At 50.7% G+C, this 21,795-nt stretch overlaps 1 protein-coding gene across 9 annotated transcripts in view; it reads right to left on the bottom strand.

Moving 5' to 3' along the window:
* NCOR2 (nuclear receptor corepressor 2) overlaps positions 1–21,795 on the bottom strand; it is a 228,250-nt gene that overhangs the window by 119,712 nt on the left and 86,743 nt on the right. For all 9 annotated transcript variants that reach the window (XM_077188048.1, XM_077188054.1, XM_077188053.1 and 6 more), the window contains exon 4: positions 15,848–16,025. In XM_077188048.1, the coding sequence (XP_077044163.1) occupies positions 15,848–16,025 (178 nt within the window). The remainder of the gene's footprint in view (positions 1–15,847; positions 16,026–21,795) is intronic.

Here is a 21,795-nt window from a genome sequence, read left to right as displayed (position 1 = left end):
CCAACATCATCTCTTCCACAGCCTGTTCACTTTCTAATTATCAGCCAGCAGCAGCATTTCCTGCTGCAGCACCAGGAGGGATTAAGAGGTGTTATCTCCAACTCCTGCCCACTCACACATCTCCTGTCCTCACGGGCTGGAGGAGATTGCCAAAGCAGGGAGGACAGGCTGGGGCCACTCCATTTGTGCTCAAATCAATCCCCAAAAAAAAAAACCTCACATGAACCTGGGGATCTCCCTGTGGGGATGGCTCCACCACCTGAGGCTCCCATGGCAGCACTGAGCAGAGAACATTCCAGCACTGCCCCGGCCAACACCCCTCCCAAAGCCCCATCCCTGTGGGGCTGCAGAGCCAGCAGCTCATCCTCCCTGTCCAGGAGCCCAGGCATGAGCAGCATCACACTCTGAGCCCCCAGGGCTTCCCACACTCCCTGGGATGAGAACCAAGCAGGAAAGCAACGCCCCAGTCAGGTTTTTAGGTAAAAACACACATATAAAACTCCTAAGTGAGCCAAATACAGACTAAAGGAATTTGGTTTTTTAATTGGAAAAGTGTCCAACACATTCTGACATATCTTAAGCTCCAGCATGACAGCACTGACAGAGGGAAAAAGTTATGGAGCTGAAAATTAATGTCTCCTTTCCCTGGGGAGGTGCACGAGCACAAAAAGTCAGGGAGTCTGAGCAGTGAAAAGTACATCGAGTTACTGCAATTCTTTTGTTCCTGGCCATCTGCTGTGCTAACGGCTCTTTCTGCAGCCTGGCCCTCCAAAGGAGTTGAATTCTTAAATTCTGCTGGGCTCTTGCTGGGCTGCCAGAATGGGATGGAGACCTGAGTGTGCTCTGGGGAGCACCTGGGTGTTCCCCTGCAAGGCCAAGCCCAAGGGATGCCAGGTGTGGGACCAGGGCATCATCATCCTCCTTCCTCCATCCCCACTCTCCATGGCACGGGCAAAACAGAGATCTCTCTCACTCACTATGTGCTCTCATGGGAATTCATGGAGCTGGAGACCAAGGAGCTGTCTGAAGACAAAGCCAGGTTGTTGTTTTTTTTTAAATTTATTTTTTTTAAATAGATCTGACTTTACGAGCAGGCCCACGAAATTCCTTTCCTCCGTAACCCAGCTGAATTCCACGCAGACAGAGCAGAAAACATCCCAACAATTTCTAAAGCTTGCACGAAAGTAGGTCAAAAAACTTCCCCCAATGTTTCAACAGCTTGAAGCAATTTAATTGCAAAACCAGTACCAAATGCTGACCCCTCCCTCCCTGCCTCCCCTCCCCGGCAGATTTACGAGGGTGGTAAAACCTTGCCAGCCAGAGCCTCAGTAAATGCAGTAACCAAAGCCTCGTATCTGGTTTTACAAAACTTGCTCATGCTCTCAAGAGCTGCTCCGTGGTGCTCAGTGAGCAGCTGCTGCCTCTGGATCCCACACTGCAGAATTCCACAGCAGCACCACCAAACCAACACCCTCAGGGGCAGCCTGAAATAACGGGGCAAATTCGGAAATCCTGACTCAGGCAAACTCCCAGAGCCGCCGAAGGCATTACCCGACAAATGGATGCTGTGCCTCTCATTCCCTTCCTGAGCCCCCCCATTAGTGGATAATAATTGCACTGAATGCCAGCGCTCCCCACTGACTTACAGGAGTGATGAATTCTCACCTACCCATCTACTCATTACCACGAGCAGCTAATTGCTCCACCTCTCATTAAGGATTCCCCAACACGGCCTATTCTGCATCCCTGATTTTCAGCTGACTTTGAGTTTGTTCAAAGAGTAACTGTCTGGACTGAAATTTTCCATGCTGAATATCGGCTTTAGGCACTTCTACTCTTCTTTCTTTTTTTTTTTTTTTCCTAAACAGGGAATCTCAGCCAAAACAACTCTGTCACTTCCAAGAACAAGTTTACAAGAAAATATGTCTTTCTGCAACATTCAGAAAAGATTCTGGGAACTTTTTCTTTGAGCATCTTCAGTACAGTTGATACATCTGGTAAGACTCTCTGCCAGCGATTTGCCTTTTGTTAGCACTGAATAAGTGTCCAAGTCAAAGGAAAAAAATTAATAAAAATCTCATCTTGGTGCTTGCCTTAGGGGAATGACTTGGAACTGAGCAGGCAAGCAGAGTGAGGTCCTGGTTCTGGGAAGCTGCAGGAAAGGTATTGCACTTTTACAAAGGGAAGGAAAAGGCTGAGATGGAAGAGATGCTGGCACGTGTGGAGCATTCCAGGCCAACAGCAAGTGCCCCAGAAGAGCAGTGAATAAATGCATGGTTTGGGCAGGTACAGAGAGCCTGAGCCACCCAGCAGATGAGAGGATGGAGCAGTGCAGCCAGTGACCCCCTCAGCTCAAGGCAGAGCCTGTCCCAGGCTCCATCAGAGACAGGGGCAGCTACAGCAAACACAGGGCCCTGCTGCTCCCAGCAGACAGGGGAGGACAAGTTAAACCCAGACCCTTCCACTCCTCCATCTGCAGCTTTAATGCTCTTTCTGTAATTTGTTCAGCCAGCAGCCACCCGTGCTGACACTGCACACATGAGCTCACGTTTAAAAGCTCCTAAAAAGGACCAAAGTGTGATTGCATGACGTGCCAAGGCAGGGGAGGAAATTTTTAATTGCCCAATTTGGCACTCAGCCAGGCAGTGGGGTCACCCCCGGCTGCAGAACAGCATTTTAAAGGTAATGGGGAGCTCATGGCTCCTCCTTGCTGGGGCTCAAACCTCCCCTGCACCCCCTGGGGTCAGCCCATTTTGGGCAGCTTTCACAGCAATCTCTGAATCACCACCAGAGCCTCTTTCTGCATTTCTATTTGTGCCTGCTGCTCAGGGAGTTTCTTTAGGGAGGCAGGCACAATCCCCAAACCTCCTCTGGCAGCCCAGGAAGGACCTTGTCACCCACCCCAACAAACCTCAGGGGAATGAACACTCACTCCATGCCTTTAAAAGCTTTAGTCTCCCTTTTTTTTCTTTTTTTTTTTGTTTTTCAATACCACCCATCCTCTTTCAATTACCACATGCAGTAAAGCAAGTTCTGAGTCTTCCCAGCACTTCAACCAGGCAGAGATGAAGCATCAAGGTCCATGTTAATCCCAGCAAGCAAGTTCCCTATGAGAGAAGGTGCTGGAATAGTCCCTGCCAAATCCCAGCTGCTCCTCAAGCAGGTAGAAAGTCCTCCAGGCCTAGGTGCCATGTGAAGAGCAAGCTCAAGTGTTGTAAAAATGGCTTCTGCAGAATAAAATTCCCTTTTTATACCCATGCAATACTCCAGTGAACAGCACAAATGCCACTGCACTGCTGGGACAGTGACATCCACACCCATCAGTCCTGCACAAGTGGGAGCTGGGCACTACATCCCATCAAAAAATACAATTTCACACCAGCTGGAAAAGCTGCATCAGCCAAAACAGCAGGCAGGCAACCAGCAAGCAGGACTGCAGCCACAGCAAACCTCCTCCTGTGCTGCCAGGAGCTCCAGAACACAGACAGGACAGCAAACCTCCTCCTGCTCTGCTCCCAGGAGCTCCACAGCATGGACAGGACAGCAAACCTCCTCCTGCCCTGCTCCCAGGAGCTCCACAGCACAGACAGGACAGCAAACCTCCTCCTGCTCTGCTCCCAGGAGCTCCAGAACACAGACAGGACAGCAAACCTCCTCCTGCTCTGCTCCCAGGAGCTCCAGAACACAGACAGGACAGCAAACCTCCTCCTGCTCTGCTCCCAGGAGCTCCACAGCATGGACAGGACAGCAAACCTCCTCCTGCCCTGCTCCCAGGAGCTCCACAGCATGGACAGGACAGCAAACCTCCTCCTGCTCTGCTCCCAGGAGCTCCAGAACACAGACAGGACAGCAAACCTCCTCCTGCCCTGCTCCCAGGAGGACTGACAGGGTGGGCTGTGCCCCAGGAAGCTCCAGCTCCTTCCTTCACTGGGTGATGCCAGGTGCATCCTCCAGCACATGGGCAAAGATGGGGGGAGGAGGAGGGAAAATCCACCACGGCAGCTTCTCCAAACCTCACTGATTTAAAAATAAAAAATTGAGGGGAAATGAAAAGACAAAAGCCCTTCTCAGCCTGGTGTTATCAAGCAGAGGAAATGAGACTTCTAAAGCTCCCATTCAGAGAGGAGTGGGGGAGAGAAATCCCACTCCAGACGCACTTGAACGAACAGCTTTTGAAATGGAAATGTTGCTCTTCAGAAACATTTAAATTTCCTCCTATTGCCAGGGAGGAGGCAGGAGGCCGAGCAGGAGCAGGGACTCCTCAGGCACACACATCCCAGCGGGATCCACACAGGGCAGCCCTGGGAAGCAGGGTTTGCCTGGGAGTTAATCAGGATGGCACACAACATCAATATTGGGAAGTTGGCTTGAAGGGGAATCAAATTTAGAGGGTTTGATTGAAGACAGCTCTGTTTAACCACTACTGCTGCAAGTGAGATACACTTAAAGGCAGCTCACACTCCCTCTCTCACAACCATCACCCAAAATTATTTTCCCCAAATCCCAGAGACTGAGCTGCCTACCAAGGAGGAGACTGACTGATGTGAAAAGGAAATGCAAACAAGATCTAAAATGGTTTGAGCAGCAGCTGAGGGACAACCCAGACCTCCTCTTGCATGCAAGAGCCATTGCACCAAGCCAGGCTTCCCCAAGTCTCCCAAGACTCACGGCACAGGATGGTGAGTCCCAGGATGATGTCCTGGATGATGTCCAGCCCCAGCAACTCCCACTCCAACTGTGTCACCTCCCCAAACTGAAGTAACTGCTCCAACGGAACCCAGAGAGCTGTGCCTGCCAGCTGCATGTCAGTGCCTCACTCCAGTGTCCTCAGGGCCACCAAGGCTGGCTGTGCTCTCAGGTGTTTGCAGCAGGACATCAAATCCCTCTCAGCTGTAAAAACCATGAGGGACACAGTGGGGACAACAGCTCTGCTGCCTCTCCACTGCCTGAGGACTCCCCCAAGGCTGCACAGAGCACATCCAAACATCCCAAACACCCCACAAGCAGCTCTGGGACACACAGAGGCAGGGATGTGGGACACAGCCCCAGCACCCCGGCAGGCTGGGTGCTGACAGGAGCACGGGTGGTGCACACACTGTCAGCTGCACCCTCCATCAGAGCTCAATGCTTCATTGTTCTAATAATTGTGCAGACACGTGGAAGGGGCTGCCTCGACACTGGCCACTTGTTTGAGGAGCGTTTTGCTTGTTTGAGGAGGCATTTCCTTTGCTGCTCTGCCTGGTTTTCCATCAGGAGGTGGCATCCTGCAGTGCCAGCCATCCCCAGCCCATGGGGCAGGACGGTGGGAGGAAACACAGCAGGATCTGCTGCTCCAGATCTCAGCTGGCAGCCAAGCCCTGCACCTCAACAAGCCCAGGAAAACACACAATATAAATCTTAACATGAGAGTTTTGGGTTTATGTGGAGATTTTTATGCCATAATAACCCAGCCCCCATTCAGCAGCAGAGATGGGCTCAGGGTTGGGAGCATCAGGGTGTCTCAAATGTGCCACACCTTCAGCATCACTGAGCTCTGCCATCAGAGCAAGACTGACCATGGAAAAACCAAATACCACAAGAGCACGGGACAGAGCAGTTCCCAAAGGCTCAGAGCAGAAACACCACTCGTACCTGTGAATGGCTGTGGGAGCTGCTCCAACCACAAACCTCTCCCAGCCTGTTCCTGCAGCAAACCCTGAAGCACCTCTGCTTCCCCAGACCAGGGAATTACACAGAAACCTGAACATCTCAGCTCCCATAGCAAGAATAAGCCCACAGTGAATTTGTTATTATCTGTTAGCAAAGCAGCAGCTTCCCACCAAGGCTGGAATTTCCATCTTGGTTTGGCAGGCACAGGGCTGTGAAATGATTACTGTGTTTACTTTTCCTTTGCTAACTATAAAATCCCATTCCACTGCCCTGCCAAGAATGACTGAAGCTAATAAAATTCAGGCATTTGGAAGAAAGCAATAATAAACCTCCCTTTTGGGGCCTTTATGATGAAATTTCCCCACTCCAATCAGCGATTATGCTGCATTCATGAACACTAGTGATGTCTCCAAGTGCACCCAGATTGACTCAAATCAATATTTAGCTTTGCTCGAGACTGGGAGTCTTTCTCCTTGTGGCAGCTGAAGGCAGAATCACTGAACAAGGCTGGAAGAAGCCTTTGAAAAAACAGCTTACAAGAATAGGAGGCAGCATACATAAATATATAGATATATAAAAAAGTAGGCTTTTCATTTACCTAAAAACCTACAGAAAATATACACACGTGATTTCACAAATTTACAAATCTCTCTCCAAATATATTGAAAGCCTTTCATAGAATGCACTGTATATATTTATATACACATACCTGCCTATTCTTTGGGAGTTTTTAGTGTTTGAAAGCCTGCAATGTTCCTGTGTTTACATCTGCCACTCTGTCTGCTGCCGAGGCAGAAACACATTAGCTGCTGGGGGCAATCTGTTCTACATCATACCTGAGATGGCTGGCATGAAATAAAATAACACAGACCTGGAAACCAGCTTGAAATAAAAGCCTGTGCTTGGTTTGGTCACGTAACCACGTGGGACAGCTTGATCTGCACGAGGCAATGGCTCTTTTTTAAGCAGTCATGGGAACAGCAGCATCCAAAGTGGAGATCAGAAGGCAGAAAGGATCACTGCTGCTCCTCAGGGAATGGCACAGGAGGAGAGAAATCAGCCCCTGTTGGGGCAGTGACCAGAGTCAAGCCTAGGGAGCGTTACTGTGCAGGCAGAGGAGGGGATGCAGTGCTGTGGCAGCAGAGAAACCCACTGTGGGCATGTGCTGGAGCAGGATGGCTCTGCAGCCCTGGGAGAATCCCTCAGCATGCAGCAGAGGACTGGGAAACACCACAAGCACTGCCCATCTCCTCCTCTCCTGCTTGGCACTGCCAGAGGACAGTGCTTCCTCCTCCCAGGCGCAGCACTAAGGCCAGATGAAGGCAAGCAGAACCTGGGCACAACACTGGCACCTGCAGAAAATGCTCTGTCAGAGCACTGAGATGACCAAAGAGCAACCAGACAGAGGTCAGGACTGCAAGGAGGTGGCTCAGGTCATTTCATCCCACATTCAGGTCATTTCATCCCACTAATTCCTACTTTTGCTCCACCAAACCTGGGGTAGGACAGAGCACACGAGCCAGCTCTGCTGCTGGGTAAAAGCCCATTTCCAAGGACAGAGGAACAGGCTCCACTGTGCTCTCGCTCCTTATCCTCCTGGAAAAAGGTGCCAAGAATTACAATTACATTTTTCGAGAGCGGCAGAACAAGCCAAGGGCCTGTCAGCTTGTCCTAAAACAACCCCTCTCTGCTCCCTGAGCACGCAGCCAGCATTCCTGACACACAGCAGCGTCCAGCGCCCCCCAGCCCCCCCATGCAGCACGGGGGAGCCAAAAAACCCTCAATGTGCTCTGCCTAAAACACGGCCAAGGAGCTTTTCTGCTTAAAAAGCAAGTTTAGGTCCAAAAAGAAAGGAGGTTTTCAGCGAGTGATTTTAACTAGGCCCTTTGGCACTCGGCAGTTCCTCTCTTGTTATGGATGCTGAGGGTGTTGTTAGGAGATGAAGCTCCACGAAGCACGAACGTGAAGTCACAGAGCTTTAGCAAGGGCTGTTGCCATGTTCAATATGTTATTACAGCTCCATCACCACAGGCACAAAGAGCAGCACCTCATCTCTGCCAAATCCATCTCTGAAATCACTCCCCCACTCCATCCCCTCCAGCGGCGGCAGGCAAACACCATTGATTGCTGTTGCATCTCCTCCTCAGCTTCCAACCCATGCTGGGAAGGAAGGTAGGAGCATGAAATGCTCTCCCCTCCTCAAAACACAGCACCCAGAATCAGTCTGAGGGGTGTCACAACTCACTGGCTTTCATTGTGTGAGTCAGGACTGCTGATGGGCTGCACTGCCCAGCCAGGGAGGAGTACACAGTGCCAAAAATGTGCTCGGTGCTGTACGTCCATGGAAAAATCACCCAAGTTGCTCCCAGGAAGACCCTTGGGCAGGAAGGGTATGCAGGATGCTGAACAAGGAGGGAGGAGCAGTTCATCTGTAAGATGTATGTGCTTGCAAATTGGTAACAACCTCCTGCTGCTTGGGCACCTGCACTAGCTGGACAGATCCCACACAATCCATCCCAGAGTGTGCCTGGATCTGGTGGGAGCTGGAGCAATGCTCCCTGCCTAGCAGCTCCCACATCCCCACCCAGAAAATGAGGGAAAAGAAGAAAACAGATCAGGAAGAGACTGCAAGGGGGAAAAAACCAGCTGGGATGTCCTTCTTGCTATCAGGACCAAACTCTTCCCTTTCATTGCAGGAGAGGGGCTCTTTTTAACACACATGAACACAACCAGTTGAGCAGAGGCAAAAATGGTGGCTGGCACACCCATCCTCATGCTCTGGAGACCAACATCAGTTCCTGCCATACCAACACTATTTCCTAAGTCTCACCTGAGGACTGGTAAAATAGCAAACTAGCTCTCCTCTCTCCTGCATCTCCAGGACAAACCAGGGCACATTAGAATTCTTGCTATCAGATAAAATAGATGCAAACAGCATGTACAAACACTTCCTAGATGGAGAAGAAAAGTGCCCATGAATGCACACAGCACACCCAGCTCAGCACACTGCCTACTGCAAGCACAGAGCCAGAAATATTTCTTCCAATTACAGGGGTGAGGCACACAAAGTCAGGGGACTTTCTTTCCCTCCAGCAGATCAGGTGAGATGTGGCACTGAGCGAGCCTTGTAATATTGACTGAGTGGAACAGAAAAGTCCAATTATGCAAATGATGAAGCAGGTTCCTGAGAAGCAGCCAGCCTTATCACACCGTCCTTCGCCACCGCTGTGGCTTGAAAGGCAATTTAAAAGGTTGTTTGGGATGTCAATCACCACAAACGAGCTGAAGAAGTGTGAAACAACCTCTGCTTGAGGCACCATCAGTTCTCCTGTTGGTTTTCCAGCTGCACTGAGCCTTGGCCCTTCTGCCTGTGGGCACTGCAGGCTGCGGCAGTCAGGGCAGGGGAGAGCCAGGCAGCTCAGGGAAGGGTCAGAGGTTTTTACATCCTGCCTCTGGAATGTCTCTGCAGCCACTGAGGGCTTTTCCTGCCATACCCGCGTCTCTCAGACCACAGTCCAGTTATTTGGCCACAGGAGCTTCAGCTGAGAAATGGAATAAAACCAGTGGTCTGGCAATCATGGTGCTCCTTTCCTTCGCCCCTCAGCCCAGGTCCAGATGGAGGAGCCAAACATCTCACAAGGACTATGCAACGCCCAAAAGCATCTGTTTCTCAAATGAAACCAGCACAAATCCATGCAGAGGACAGAGATTCCAGATACAACACTCCTCAGGCTGTTCCCTTGGCTTCCACACCGGTGCATGGCACGGGCTGCTGACCACCCCCTGCAGCCATCCTGGCACAGTGGGCAATGGGATGGACTGCCAGGCATGCCAGGAGAGCCACTCTGCTTGCACACCACAGGCACACACTCCCAAAAATGTGTGTTCACATGCAGCTGAGCAGGGCTTGACACACTGACACTCATCCCATCCTCCCATAATTTGGAAATTATCTTCAGAGCAGGGAGGAAAGCAGGGGGGGAAATCCAGCCAGAAGTGTTTGGGCTGTGGCAACGTGAACAACGCAAATATTTCAGCTTTTAAATATGTTTGGAATGACAGAGAATGCCAACACGTCCCTCATCTTCCCAGAAATAGCTTTGAATCATTGCTCCCCTAACGTAAATTCCCCACCCCACCAAATAGGTTTTTTTTTTTTTTGCGACCAGATTTTTATCAGGCACAAGTTGACAGTGTGAGCAAGCACATGGCAGATGGGTGGGTGTCAAACACGTCACAGGAGGATCCTCCTGACTCCACAAGCCCAGCTCCACTCGAGCTGCTGGGCTCCACAACCCCACGCCACTCGCTCCTGATGGACACCCAGTCCCCCTGGCTCAGCTTCAGAGGGAGAGCCCAGCTGCAAGGAGAGTTAACAAGAACTGCTGTGCTCTGCAGGGGAAGGAGGACAAAAGCAGGAAAGACGTAGGTGTGTTTGTACCCGCTAGAATTGTTTCATTTCACTGCTCAGATCTGAGGTTAGAGCTACTTCTGCAGAAGTCCACTCCTCCAAGAAGTGGTGGGGAGGCCACACAGCCTGTGGAGAACCCCACAGCCCCCAGGACAAGAAATTCTTTTCATGGCAGAGTGTTTGAGGAATTTCATTTCCCACAAGGCTGGTCAAGCCAGGCACCAGTACAGGTCTCTGCATCCCACTTGGGTTCTGGATAACTGGGATGGAGCTGGATGGAGCTGGGATGGATAACAGGGGGCTGGCAGCATTGGTGTGTCTGTCCCCTGTGCATTGGTGCTACCACATCTCCACAGGATCCCTCTGCCTGGGCATCCTGCAGGGCAGCCAGCCCCTCCCCACCAGATGTGGGCACAGCTGGCCAAGGCAGCATCTCCCCCTCTCCCAGCAGAGATGCAGGGCTGGGGAAGCCAGAGCCGCGCTGTCTCCCGATCCCTGCCCTCAGACATTCCGCAAAAGCCCAAGAAACAAACCCAGAGCTCTTTTGCTCCAGTGAGAAACAACCTCCCGTGGGGAAGGGAGAGCCCAGAGTGATCCCTGCTGCAATCTCAGAGGCTATGGCAGGACACACACCCAGGGACGGCTGACGCTTGCAGCTTGTTCCATTCTCCAGCCCCTGTGCGCTATTGTTCCACGGCAATAAATCACGCGGGGAGGCGCTGGAATTCCGGGCTGTTTCCTCCAGCAGGGAGCCTGGGGTGCCGGAACCGAGCTGTGCCTGCCGATTCCCCCGGCGGGCGAGCGCCGTGCTGAGCCCTGCACTCACTCCCACGCATCCCGTCGGAGCAGCAGCGGCTCCCCCGGTTCAAAGCAGGGCTGCGTCCGCCCCCTCCGCTCCCTTCCCCCAGCCCGGCATTACTCAATCAGAGATTATGCTTTTGCCAGTTACCTCCAAGCCAACTGGGGCCTCTGCCAAGGTCAACACAAGTTCCAGCCAGTTTCATTAATAACTGCGAGACCAACCCACTGGAAACTCTGAGAGGTTAATCCCAGCAACAGATCGATGTTCCCATAACAAAGGCACGGAGCAGAAACGCAACTGGTGATTTACCAGCCAGCCCAGCTATCTGTGCTGGCAGCTGCGGCACTGCTCCTCCGAACCCTGCTGCCAGAGACCTGAGCCTGCTGCTGCTCCTCTGCCCTGGTGCATTTGCAAGGGATGGAGCAGCTTCCAGGGACCAGCGGTGCCGAGGCTCCGGGCAGGGAAGGAGGAGGAAGCCGAGCTCCAGAAAGGCTTTTCTGCTGTCCTTGGTGCCCTGCCAGCCTGTGGCCAGGGCAGGAGTTAGCAGGCTGGCCAAGAGCCTTTTCCATCCCACAGCCTGTCTTCCAGGAGTTCATTGTAAATTGGGCTCTGGAATGGGCAGCCAGTGTGAAATTTGGCATGTACGCTACTGGCTTCAATGCATCATTAAAAAGGTATTTCAAATGTGTTAATTCCTCCTTTTTCAATTAATTGCTTTTAAAGCTGCATTGATATGCATGAAAGCAAAATACCCTCTGCCCTAATTTCTCTTTTGCCATACCTATTTCCTGACCTTAGCTCTGTCTTTTCCAAGACTACCCCCCCACACACATACTTTTCTTATTCCATTTTTCAGTCCGTAACAAAACAAAAATGCTCATGCAGAAAGGGAAGAAATTAAAACCTCTGCACAATGTAGAGTCCGACTCTTAACGACACATGGCTTCTTAATTGCCTTTTTCCATCCACAGTTGTTAATTATTTTACAAAAGAGGGAAGTGGCATTGTCCCTGTACAGATGGGGAAATCTGAGACAGAGAAAGGGGAAGAGACTTACCCAGTGACCAGCAGGCTGCCAGGGCAGATGGCAGCAAGGTTCAGGTTTCCTAAGCCTCCACCCAGCCCCATTCCCGTGGGATTACATGGCTCCCTGTCAGTGAATTCCTGCTGGAGCAATAGGCCACTCATAAGTGCAGCCAGCCAGCCCTTGCAAGGGGAATAAATGCAGATCACAACTGACTCACATCCTATAGGAAGGAGCAGCAAACCACGTACGTGGTGGGAGAGCAGCCTTAAAAATGGGAAGAACAGTGAAAGCACAAGAGGAATAAGAAAAGATGGCAGGGGAGAGGCAGGATGAAGCTCCAGCTCTGGAGAGGGGAGAGCAGGCACCGATTGACCAGATGTGCCATGCTCACCATCCCTGTGAGGCAGGATCACGGGCAGCACGTGTGGGCAGGGACAGGGATTGTGCTCATCACCACTGGCCTGCTCTGGGGCTGGCTGCTGTTACCTCAGGGAGGTCCATGACTTTACTGGAAAGAAAGCAGAATCCACCAAGGGTCCTGGGAACCAGCTCCTGCTTCTCTGCCAAGAAAACACCTGGTAAGGCCACATCATAGCAGCTTTTCCAGTGAATCCCACATCCAGGCTTGCAGTGACTGAAAAAACAGCCCTGCTTTAGCTGTTCTGGTTACTGTCAGCCAGATAAAGGGAGAACCTTCCTGGGGAAAAGCATCAGCCCCAGCTGGCACAGAGGGCACAGGGAGGTTTCATTTCTCCCCAGAGCCCTCCAGGCCATCCAGCAGCAGGAGCCCAGGACCACAGCATAACACACAACATAACGCACAACAGCAGGGAAAAAGATGTTGAAGTGGGGTAAAGTAGGCAAGAAAACAACTTTCTGCCTCCAGCTTGAAAAGAAACACCAGTGTTTGAGGATATGAGCAGTGCGAGGTTCATAAGGAAAGGTAATATCTTTTACTTGTCCAAGTGAGATTTAGCTGAAAGCTGCTGCTTTCGAAAGGCACGCTGCCCAAAAGTGTGTCTGTTTTCTGCAGGGAAAATGCACTGATCCAAGAGCTTCTCCTTACAGCCTTGCCTGGAGTGAGGCTGCAGTGATACTGAACGGGGCTTAAGGGGCCCAGCTCTCCTCCTGTTTGGGTGAGGTAGATGAGGAACAAAGGACATGAGAAATCCATTTCTCTTCAGGGGAGGAAAAACTCTGAAGCCTGTTACCAGCAGTTGCCCCACCAATTGTTCTGTCTGCGTTCAGAGCACGGATTATGGCTCTAAAGAAAGGCCCTGGGAATGTGCAGGAACAGTACTGACTTCTCTCCCCTGGGCTGAAGGTTGGTAAATCCAGTTATCAGTGGTTATCAGGGATGTGCTAAAATTATATCCCATCACAGACCAGATTCTGCATCTCGGTTCAAGGGCTGCTCTGAAACCAGGAGAAACCAAGAGGTATCCACTGCCTGGGAGCAACTTCCATTACATCCACATCCCCTGGGACAGCCAGGCTGGCGCCCAGAGCGTGTAACCAAACCCCTGCCCTTTTTATTGAGGGCTTTGTGGAGCTCTTACTGTGCAGAAACGAGCTCAGTCTGCAAAATCACCATGAAGACCAGTCCTAGCACTATTACCCCAGTGAGTAAATGGAGCTCCTCCCCAGGCAGTGACTGCAACAATGAGGAATGGGGTAACGGGTAAGGGAACAACTCCTGGGATCCTCTGCCTAAACAAGCAGCAGTGTTTAGCAATAGTGGCCTCACGTGGTGCATCTCACCCAAAGAGCTCACCCAGCTGCCAGAGCTGCCCTAGATAAAGTATTGAGTGACTTCATCAGACACTGAGTCAGCAGCACAGACAGAACAGCAAATATCTCTCTCCAGCTCTGGTCACTGGGACACCCGTCCTGCCACCATGTGTGTGCCACTGCTCCCTCAGCACAGAGACTCTCAGCAAGGTCCTTATCATCTGTCCTAGGTGCTGAGCTCAGCTGTGGCTGGCCTGGTGTGGGTGTAGGAAGGGCTCTCCCTGTGCCCACAGCCCAGATCTGCCAGTGCCCAGAGCTGTGCCCAAAGGGCAGCCTCAGCTCTCTGCATTTCCCCTGGACCCGCAGCCAGAGCAGCTCCTCCAGCATGCTGAGGCTCAGAGCAATGCACACACTGGCTTCAGGAGCTTTTCCACCACCTTAATGTCCACCAGCAGTTTATAGACTAGTCTGAGGACAGATGCTCAGGACTAACACCAAAGAACTGCTATTAACCCAATTTTCCAGCTGCAAAGGCTGATACATCCTGTGTCCCAGACCTGCCTTCTGCTCCCAGCCACTTGAACAGCACTGAGATCACCCAGTCTTGCAGTGAGCTCCATCAAATCCACTCTGGAAGCAGCTTCTGCTAGTTTAGAGTACCTAATCCCAGCTCCACTCAGGCTCTCACCAGTCAAGGACACCGCATTTTCTTCTTCCTTCCAGACTCTAAAAGTACAAATGGCTCCACTAAAAGCATAATCTTGTCTTGCTGAATTGCATCTCAGCTCTCTCTCTCTTTCACCAACCAATGTTTTAAGTCCCATAAAATGCATGTACTTCTTGGAAACATACCACAGACTGAGAAGCAAATGCAGCCCCTGAGCTGATGAACTAATTCCTCAAGAGCAGCTCTGCCTATTAGAAACAAATAGCTGAGACAAACCATGGTTTTCTGGTGAGAGGCAGAACAAAACTGCTGGTGGGAATAATGTGAAGACAGAAAAGTCAACCTGGTTTTCTCGTGTCTTTGGAGAGGGCTATTTTTTGTTTTGGGGACAACAGTGGCATCAGCCACCCAAACAACATCCCCTGAGGATGCTTCAGAGCCTTCAGGCCCCCCTTGGCATCTGAACTACTCCAAAGTTAAACATCTTCTCATTAAAGAGAGGTCAGAGGGATCTCAAGTAAAGTCCACCAGTACTGCATGGATAAAAAAGTATCTGGATATCCCAGCATTCCCAAGGAAGAGCTTTCTTGTCTGTGTGTTCTTTCAATCAGCTCCCACAGGGATACAGCAAACCATCCCCATCTTCCTGGCTATGAATGTGACTTCCCTTCCTTTCCCTTCACTGAGGGCTTGGGCAGCCCCCAAGCCCAGCCTGCAGAGCTGCACCAAGCATCAGAGCCCCCAACACACTGATCCAGCAAGGCTTTCCTGCCAACCAGGAGCACGTCCACACTGGAGGTAAAATCAAATACAATTTACCCCAAGAGAAGATGAAAGTAAATCCAAACAGGCACACAAGCAAGGGATTTCTCCTTGCAACATTTATTCCATGCACAGAGGGGACAATTGTAAGTAAACGATTTGCTTTGTTAAATGAGACTGGGACAAGAGAGGCTTTCCTGGGGAAGATTATATTAAAGAACCACCAGAAACCGATTCCAGCCCTTCAAACACCAATATTAAATAAAGAGACGTGATAAATGAGAAGCATCAAGTAAAAATCAAATCAAGGCAGCATATCCAGAAAAGCCAGATATGACCATCCTTAATTCAGCCTACAGGAACTTCCAAATTGTTCTGGTGCATCTAATAGCCCAGTGAAAAGAGCTCATCACTGTAACAGTCATGGGGAAAGCTGATATGCTTCCATCCCCCCAAAATGCTCATCCCACCTCAGGGAAAAGCATCCAGTACCTCCAAGCACTGCTCAATGCATTGGGAACCACGATCTGCACTGAGCACAGCAGTTCCACTGCCTGCTCCTCCATGGCTAGACAGCAGGGATTTATTTTCTCAGGATGGGGGAGGAAAGGAACCAACCACATGTAGCTGCACGCTCACCCCACCTCAGGGAAAAGCATCCAGTACCTCCAAGCACTGCTGGACACATTGGGAATCGTGATCTGCACTGAACTCAGCAGCAGCTCAGAGCCTCAAAGGCAGCTCTGCACAAGCCCAAAACGCAGGCCCCACAGGCAGCACAGGTCCCCAGCCCCTTACCTTGGAGAGGTCCTCGGTGCCCTGCTGGCCCTGGCTGAGGAGAGGCGAGTGCCGCAGCAGCGGCTCCTGCAGCAGCTCCAGGCGGGGCCTCTTGCTCTCCATGAACTCCAAGTCCGATGGCTTGGTCAGGTCAGAGAGATAGGAATGGCCCTCGGCTCTCAGGTGCAGCTCCTGAGATCTGGGGACAAAGGGAAAGCAGCCTTTAGACAAGAAACCACCTCTGCTCTCCCCTGCTCCACGACTGCAAACCGTTCGAGGAGGACAGGGCTCAGTTTTCCAGAAGGATCCATGTGGGGAGGCCAGCTGGCCCTGCACTCCAACATCTCGGGTCCCTGCAGACCCACAGGCACAGCCCCAGAGCTGGCTGCTGGGCACGGTGCATGTGCTGGAGCAGGAGCACCAGCCCCCTCCAAGGCCAAGGGGCCACCCTGCTATCCCCAGCACCGCTGCTGTGCCACCTGGAAAGCCCCACTGTCACCTCCTGTGCCACCAGTGCAGTGGGTGGCTGTCCCTACACCGGGAAAAAGCGAGTACGGCTGCAGGTCTGAGCCCTGACACACAGCTGGGCTGGTCAGAAAAAGGCAAAGCTTGGCAAGGCCTCAAATCCACCCCATAAATCCTCCAAGACCAGGCAGAGCCCCCTTCTGCCGCATTTGGCTTACTTAGTCAAAGGTACCTGCCTGAGTGTTTATATTTAGTGTCTTCTATAGGAATACCAAGGATTATATGCTGGGGAAAAAATGCCTACTCCTCTGTGGCTAGACAGCAGGGATTTATTTTTCCAGGATGGGGGAGGAAAGAAACCAGGCACATGTAGTTGCACGTCTCTGACACAGAGCTGGCAGGCTGTACGGGCACATTATCCAGTGATAGCAGCTGCACCAACGACTCACATCGAGCTCAAACACCTTTTACCTGCTAAATATGATGCACCTGGTGATACCTGGAGAGTGGGCTTGGTTTTGGGGTTTTTTTTTAACAAATGTTGAACTTTTTTTGTACTTCTGTGTTCCTCAGCAGGATTCTTTTGTGGGAATTGTAAAGGGATCCTACAAAAATACATTAAACCTTTTATTATGCCCTAGGATTAGCTTTGCTGCAGCAGCTCCAAGGCTGTGTTTTTAACACTTCAGGCAGAAGTGTCCTTTAAAAATAACAAAATGAAGCACAGGAGATTCAAAGCTTCTGAAAAAACATGGTTTTTTTCTTTTCCCCTTAAACATAATTGTTGCAATTCTCCTGAGCAGGTGGTAAAGTGTCTTCCCCAGTTACCAGATACTAACAAACTTAACAGCCTCTGGAACTGCTTGAAGGGAGGGAGAAAGAGCAAGCATAGGAGACAGGAGGTCTTATGCCTTGTTTGCCCCCCACCCACAAGCTGCAACTGCTGCCATTAAAAATCTCAGGGAAGATGGCACAAAGGGAAGGATCCAGAGTGCCCTGAAGCCAGCAGCTGTAATGGCTCTGGCTCACATCCAGGGAGAGGATTTTGTAGAAATCCACAGTCTCAGAGCTGCCACCCTGAGCACTGCCCTGTGCCCTCCCCTGGAGCAGCATGGCCACCTTAACCCAGCCCCAGGGAATCAAGATAAAACTGGGAGGGTTATTTTTTAATTAAACATCAACAGCAGGCACAAAGCACATGCATGCCAAGCTCTGCTGCTGTGGGTTTGGGGTTGGGATCAGGCAGCAGCTTTGCTGCTGACACACAAACAGAATCTGCCTCATCCTCTTCCTCCTGCCCAGCAAAAAGGGGACAGGAGGATGGGGAGGCTCCAGCACTGCCTTTGGTGCTCCAACATCCCAGACAGAATGTAGAGCTCACACAGCAAACCCTGCAGAGCCGAACAGCCCTGAAATCTGGCACTGAAGCGCAGCTCGCTTCACCTGCAAACACTTCCATGCTGAAGGATCCTCAGCTTCTCTCAGCAAGCCCAGAAATCTCTCCTGGCACCTCTCAGGTTTCCTGGTCCCTTCATGCAATCCCTGCCTGCCCACAGCTGCATGCCAGCATTTCAGGCTCTGCTGTAAAACCCACGAACAATAAGCAACTGTTGAGCTGGGCAGGTGCTAAAATATTCCAACACCCAAGGCCCTGCTCTACTGAGGCAATTAAAAATCAGATGTATTTATTTTCCCTTCTTCCCCTTATTAAGGCCATATTTCCAAGAAGCTGCTAATTGACAATGGAAGGCTCCAAGACCTCTGCAGTTGTCAGGAACTCGACACAACTGCTGCACTCAGAAAAAACCCCAAGGATTCTGAAGATAAGAGCACCACTGAGCTTCACAAAGGCAGTTACTCACAGCAAGGCAGGGGCCACGCCAGGGAAAGCAGCTGCAATGTTATAAGGTGCTATTTTATTTCCATTTCCACATCCACTGGAACAGCTATTAACTTTATCCACTGGAATTTCCAGCCGCTCCCGAGATTACTTTGCCCAACACAACCCGCTCAGCCTGTCCTGGCTGCAAACACAAATGCTTTTGCTTGAAGCCTTCACACCTTTCACTCCTCACATCCACACCTGCAGCAAGCTCTTTACAACAGGCTTTTATACAGCACCGACGCTGCTGTCAGTGCAAAAAAAACGACTCTGCCTGAAAAACCCTCCTTTACACCGAGTTTGGGGTTTGCTGCATTTTCCAACTATCTCCCATCCATCTGGTTTATTCCAGGGATTCCTACTTTGCTGAAGGGAAAGAGTGTTTTTAATTGCATGTGAGTTGTGCATAATTAAACGAAGCAAAGCAAATGCCAGCATTAATTATGAAGTGGGACAGGTTAGTCTTCACCTGAGTCCTTCACCACAAACACTGAACACTTCAGAGAAGCAGAGCAGCCTGAGATGTGCTGACACACAAGGCTGGGTGCCCAGGGTTTGCCCAATTTCCAACCACCCCCACACATCTCTGCTCAGGGTAGCTGCAGGTCCAGAAGACCAAGACAACCCAAGAGGAGACCTTTGGTTTATTACTAACCCTCCCAGCTGCAGAGCTGCCTTACTCATCCACCGGGGCTGATCCCTCAGCACACTCTCAGAGGGTGGAAGGAAGGCAGGAGCAGATAAAATCCTACAGCAGTGCAGGGAACTGCAGCTCGCCCCAGCAAGTGTACAACAAGATGGGCTGAAAACACAGGGTTTTGGGTAGATAGGTATCAAGGAATCAAAGAATCCTTAAGGCTGGAAAAGACATCTAAAATCTTTGAGTCCAGTCATTAAGCTGAGAGCTGGGGAGAGAGGATCAGATGAGATATCCTGAGCTGCCCTTGGTTCAGACTTGTAAGAGCAGTCCTGATGAGATCTTACCATGACGGATCTTACCTGTACTTTCCTGAAGCCAAATCACTGGGAAATGGGCAAGCACAAACTTTTCAGGAGGCCAAAGACCCTCCCTCCCCAATAATCCACTGTCTGGCTCCTCAGAGCAGCACAGCCCTCCCCTGGCTCTTCTAACCTTCCCATTTCTCCCTTACCAAGGGGCCAAACAACAAAACCAGCCTGGCAAACTGATTCTCAGTGTTCTCCTGGAACCAGAACCAAGACAAACCATGGCCTTGCTGAGGCTGTTTATTTCCTCCAGCTGAGATGGTTTGGTGGGAAATTGTCTACACAAAAAAAAGTTCTAAAAAAAAGTATCCAACCCCCACAGGTACAGGCAGACAACGAAATGCTTTTGAGAAACAGTAATATAGAAAACCACTGGTGTTGAAGTGAATTATTTATAGCCAATGCTAAGATTTGTCAGAGGTTTCAACAACCCCCTTACAGCTAATGAGAGCCAGAGTGTGAGACTGGGCAAATTGGGACCTGTTAAAGAGAGAAACTGGAGGCTTTGTTGGACCAAACCTGCCACCAGGCACCTACAGAAACATGTCCAGGACCAGCTGATATATTCCCTTTGTCATGTAGGTGGGGAGGCAGATAAACCACGGGAAGAGCTGCATGTCTGGGCGGGAAGATGGAGCTGCTCCCACGCCCTCAGCAAAGTCTGCCAGCAGCAGGACTGAGTCTTCCCAAGGCAAAGGTGTGGGACAGCCTGGAGCAGGATGCTCAGCTCGCCATGTGGCCCAGCTGAAGGACTCCCAGGTCCTCAGGAACTCTGACCAAGCACCCACGTGCATCCTCGGGATGCTCGGGCTGTGCATTCCCACACAAGGGCAGGGAGCAGTGGCTCAGCTGCCCTGCACAACCCCTCAGCCATCTTCTTCCAATCCAACTGCAATTTAGATAAGAGCAGATGCTTTATTTAAAACTTGCATATGAAGATCCCCATACACAGAGCCTGAATTATTCATGGACAGGACCAGCAGAAGCTTTAACACAATAGCACTGCCTCATTCAAGAGGAAGAGAAGGAATATTTGTCTCTCTCCACAAGCTCCCCCACATGCTTTCTCCAGGTATCCAAAACTGCAGCCTGCCAGTAAAGCCCTCTAGGCAGTCCTGGGTGGCTGGAATATCCTGAACCAATGGCTCCAGAGACATCCCATGCCTTTGGCCATCCTCCATGTCCATCCATGGACATGCCAGGCAGCCCACACCAGAGCTTGCAAGGTAAGGCTTGTCCCCAAGTGCCTCCACACCAGCATCTGCCCTCTCCAGATGTTGTTTTCCTGTGTTCAATTATGGGGAAGAAAAAAACTGCAGCTCCTGGTACATCATTTCCAGCGTGAGAGACACAGATAAACGGCTGGGGGGATTTCAGCCGCACCGCCGCTCACTCCTGAGAAAAGGATCACCTTTAAAAATGGAAACTTAATTAAAAACCATAAATAAAACCAAATTGGTCGTGCTGTTACCTTGGGAGCAGCTGGTGCCATTTGGCCCAGCACAGATGAGGACTGAGCGCTGTGTGTGATTTCCAGCACCACACACACTGCCCCAGCCTCCCAGCCCTCCCCGGGCTCCTGGGCCAGCAGGATTAATCCCAACAAGAGGCACAGTGATGCAGCCTGCTCTCCATGTGCCACACTGCACATGGCTACCTCAGATGGCTGCAGAAACACAGCAGCTGTTTAATGTATCCTAAATGTCACCCTGCAGATCCACACTGGGCAAGCTCTTCAGACTCCTTGTGCCTGTTAAGCAGAACGGCTCTGAAAGAGGAGCATGGTCTCCTGAACTGGGAAAATAATCTTCTATGAAAATAGTGACTCATTCTGGATAAAGGTGGAATACACTGTGTTAACACACAGACCATTTATTCCATTTATTTACAGCAACATTTTCTGCCAGAGAAGCAGAGAGAAGTATCCACCCTGGCATTCCTGCATTAATATGGAACCTTGCTCTAAAATCCTAACACATATGAAAAGTTAGAAAAATCCAGTTCCTTCATTTTTCAGATCCCTCACCCTCTGGCACCTGCCATTTAACACTCAACCCAGTTTTTCTCACTTCTTCTGAGGACCAAAATATATATAGAAGAAGGAAAAAAAGCCCTAATCCTTGTCACCTTGCCAGGACATTCCACTGCAAGTATTCATGGTACGACTTGTACCAACAGCAGATCCTGAAATACTTCTCTTCACTCCTGCAGACCAGTTGGCACAACTGAACAAGCTAAGGGGAAGTCTGCAGATCCTTCCAAGAAAAAGCCTGCTACCAAAAAAACCATCATGGAAAGCAGCACATCCCTGCAAAGACAGGCACAGCCAATTTTCCCTGCAGCAAGAGATTCAGAGTGGTTCAGGTTTTCCTTCCTTCTTCCAGCCAGAATTGCTGCACAGGGAGTTCAAATCTTTGCCCAGCCACCAAGGGGTGATGACAACATGGAGAAGGGCAGTCTGGAACTTCCCACCAAGCTTCTTGCTCAGGAAGCCCCAAAATGCAGGCCCATCTCAGCATTCCATTCCTTCCAGCAAGTTACCACTCCACACCTTTTTGCCAACAACTCTCGATTCATCTTTAACACATTGTGCTCATTGTACTTCACCTCTTGTTTC

Source organism: Agelaius phoeniceus, chromosome 18 (assembly GCF_051311805.1).
Source record: "Agelaius phoeniceus isolate bAgePho1 chromosome 18, bAgePho1.hap1, whole genome shotgun sequence".
NCBI lineage: Eukaryota > Metazoa > Chordata > Aves > Passeriformes > Icteridae > Agelaius > Agelaius phoeniceus.
Note: the sequence above shows the minus strand (reverse complement) of the source record. Positions and strands in the feature narration are given on the sequence as shown.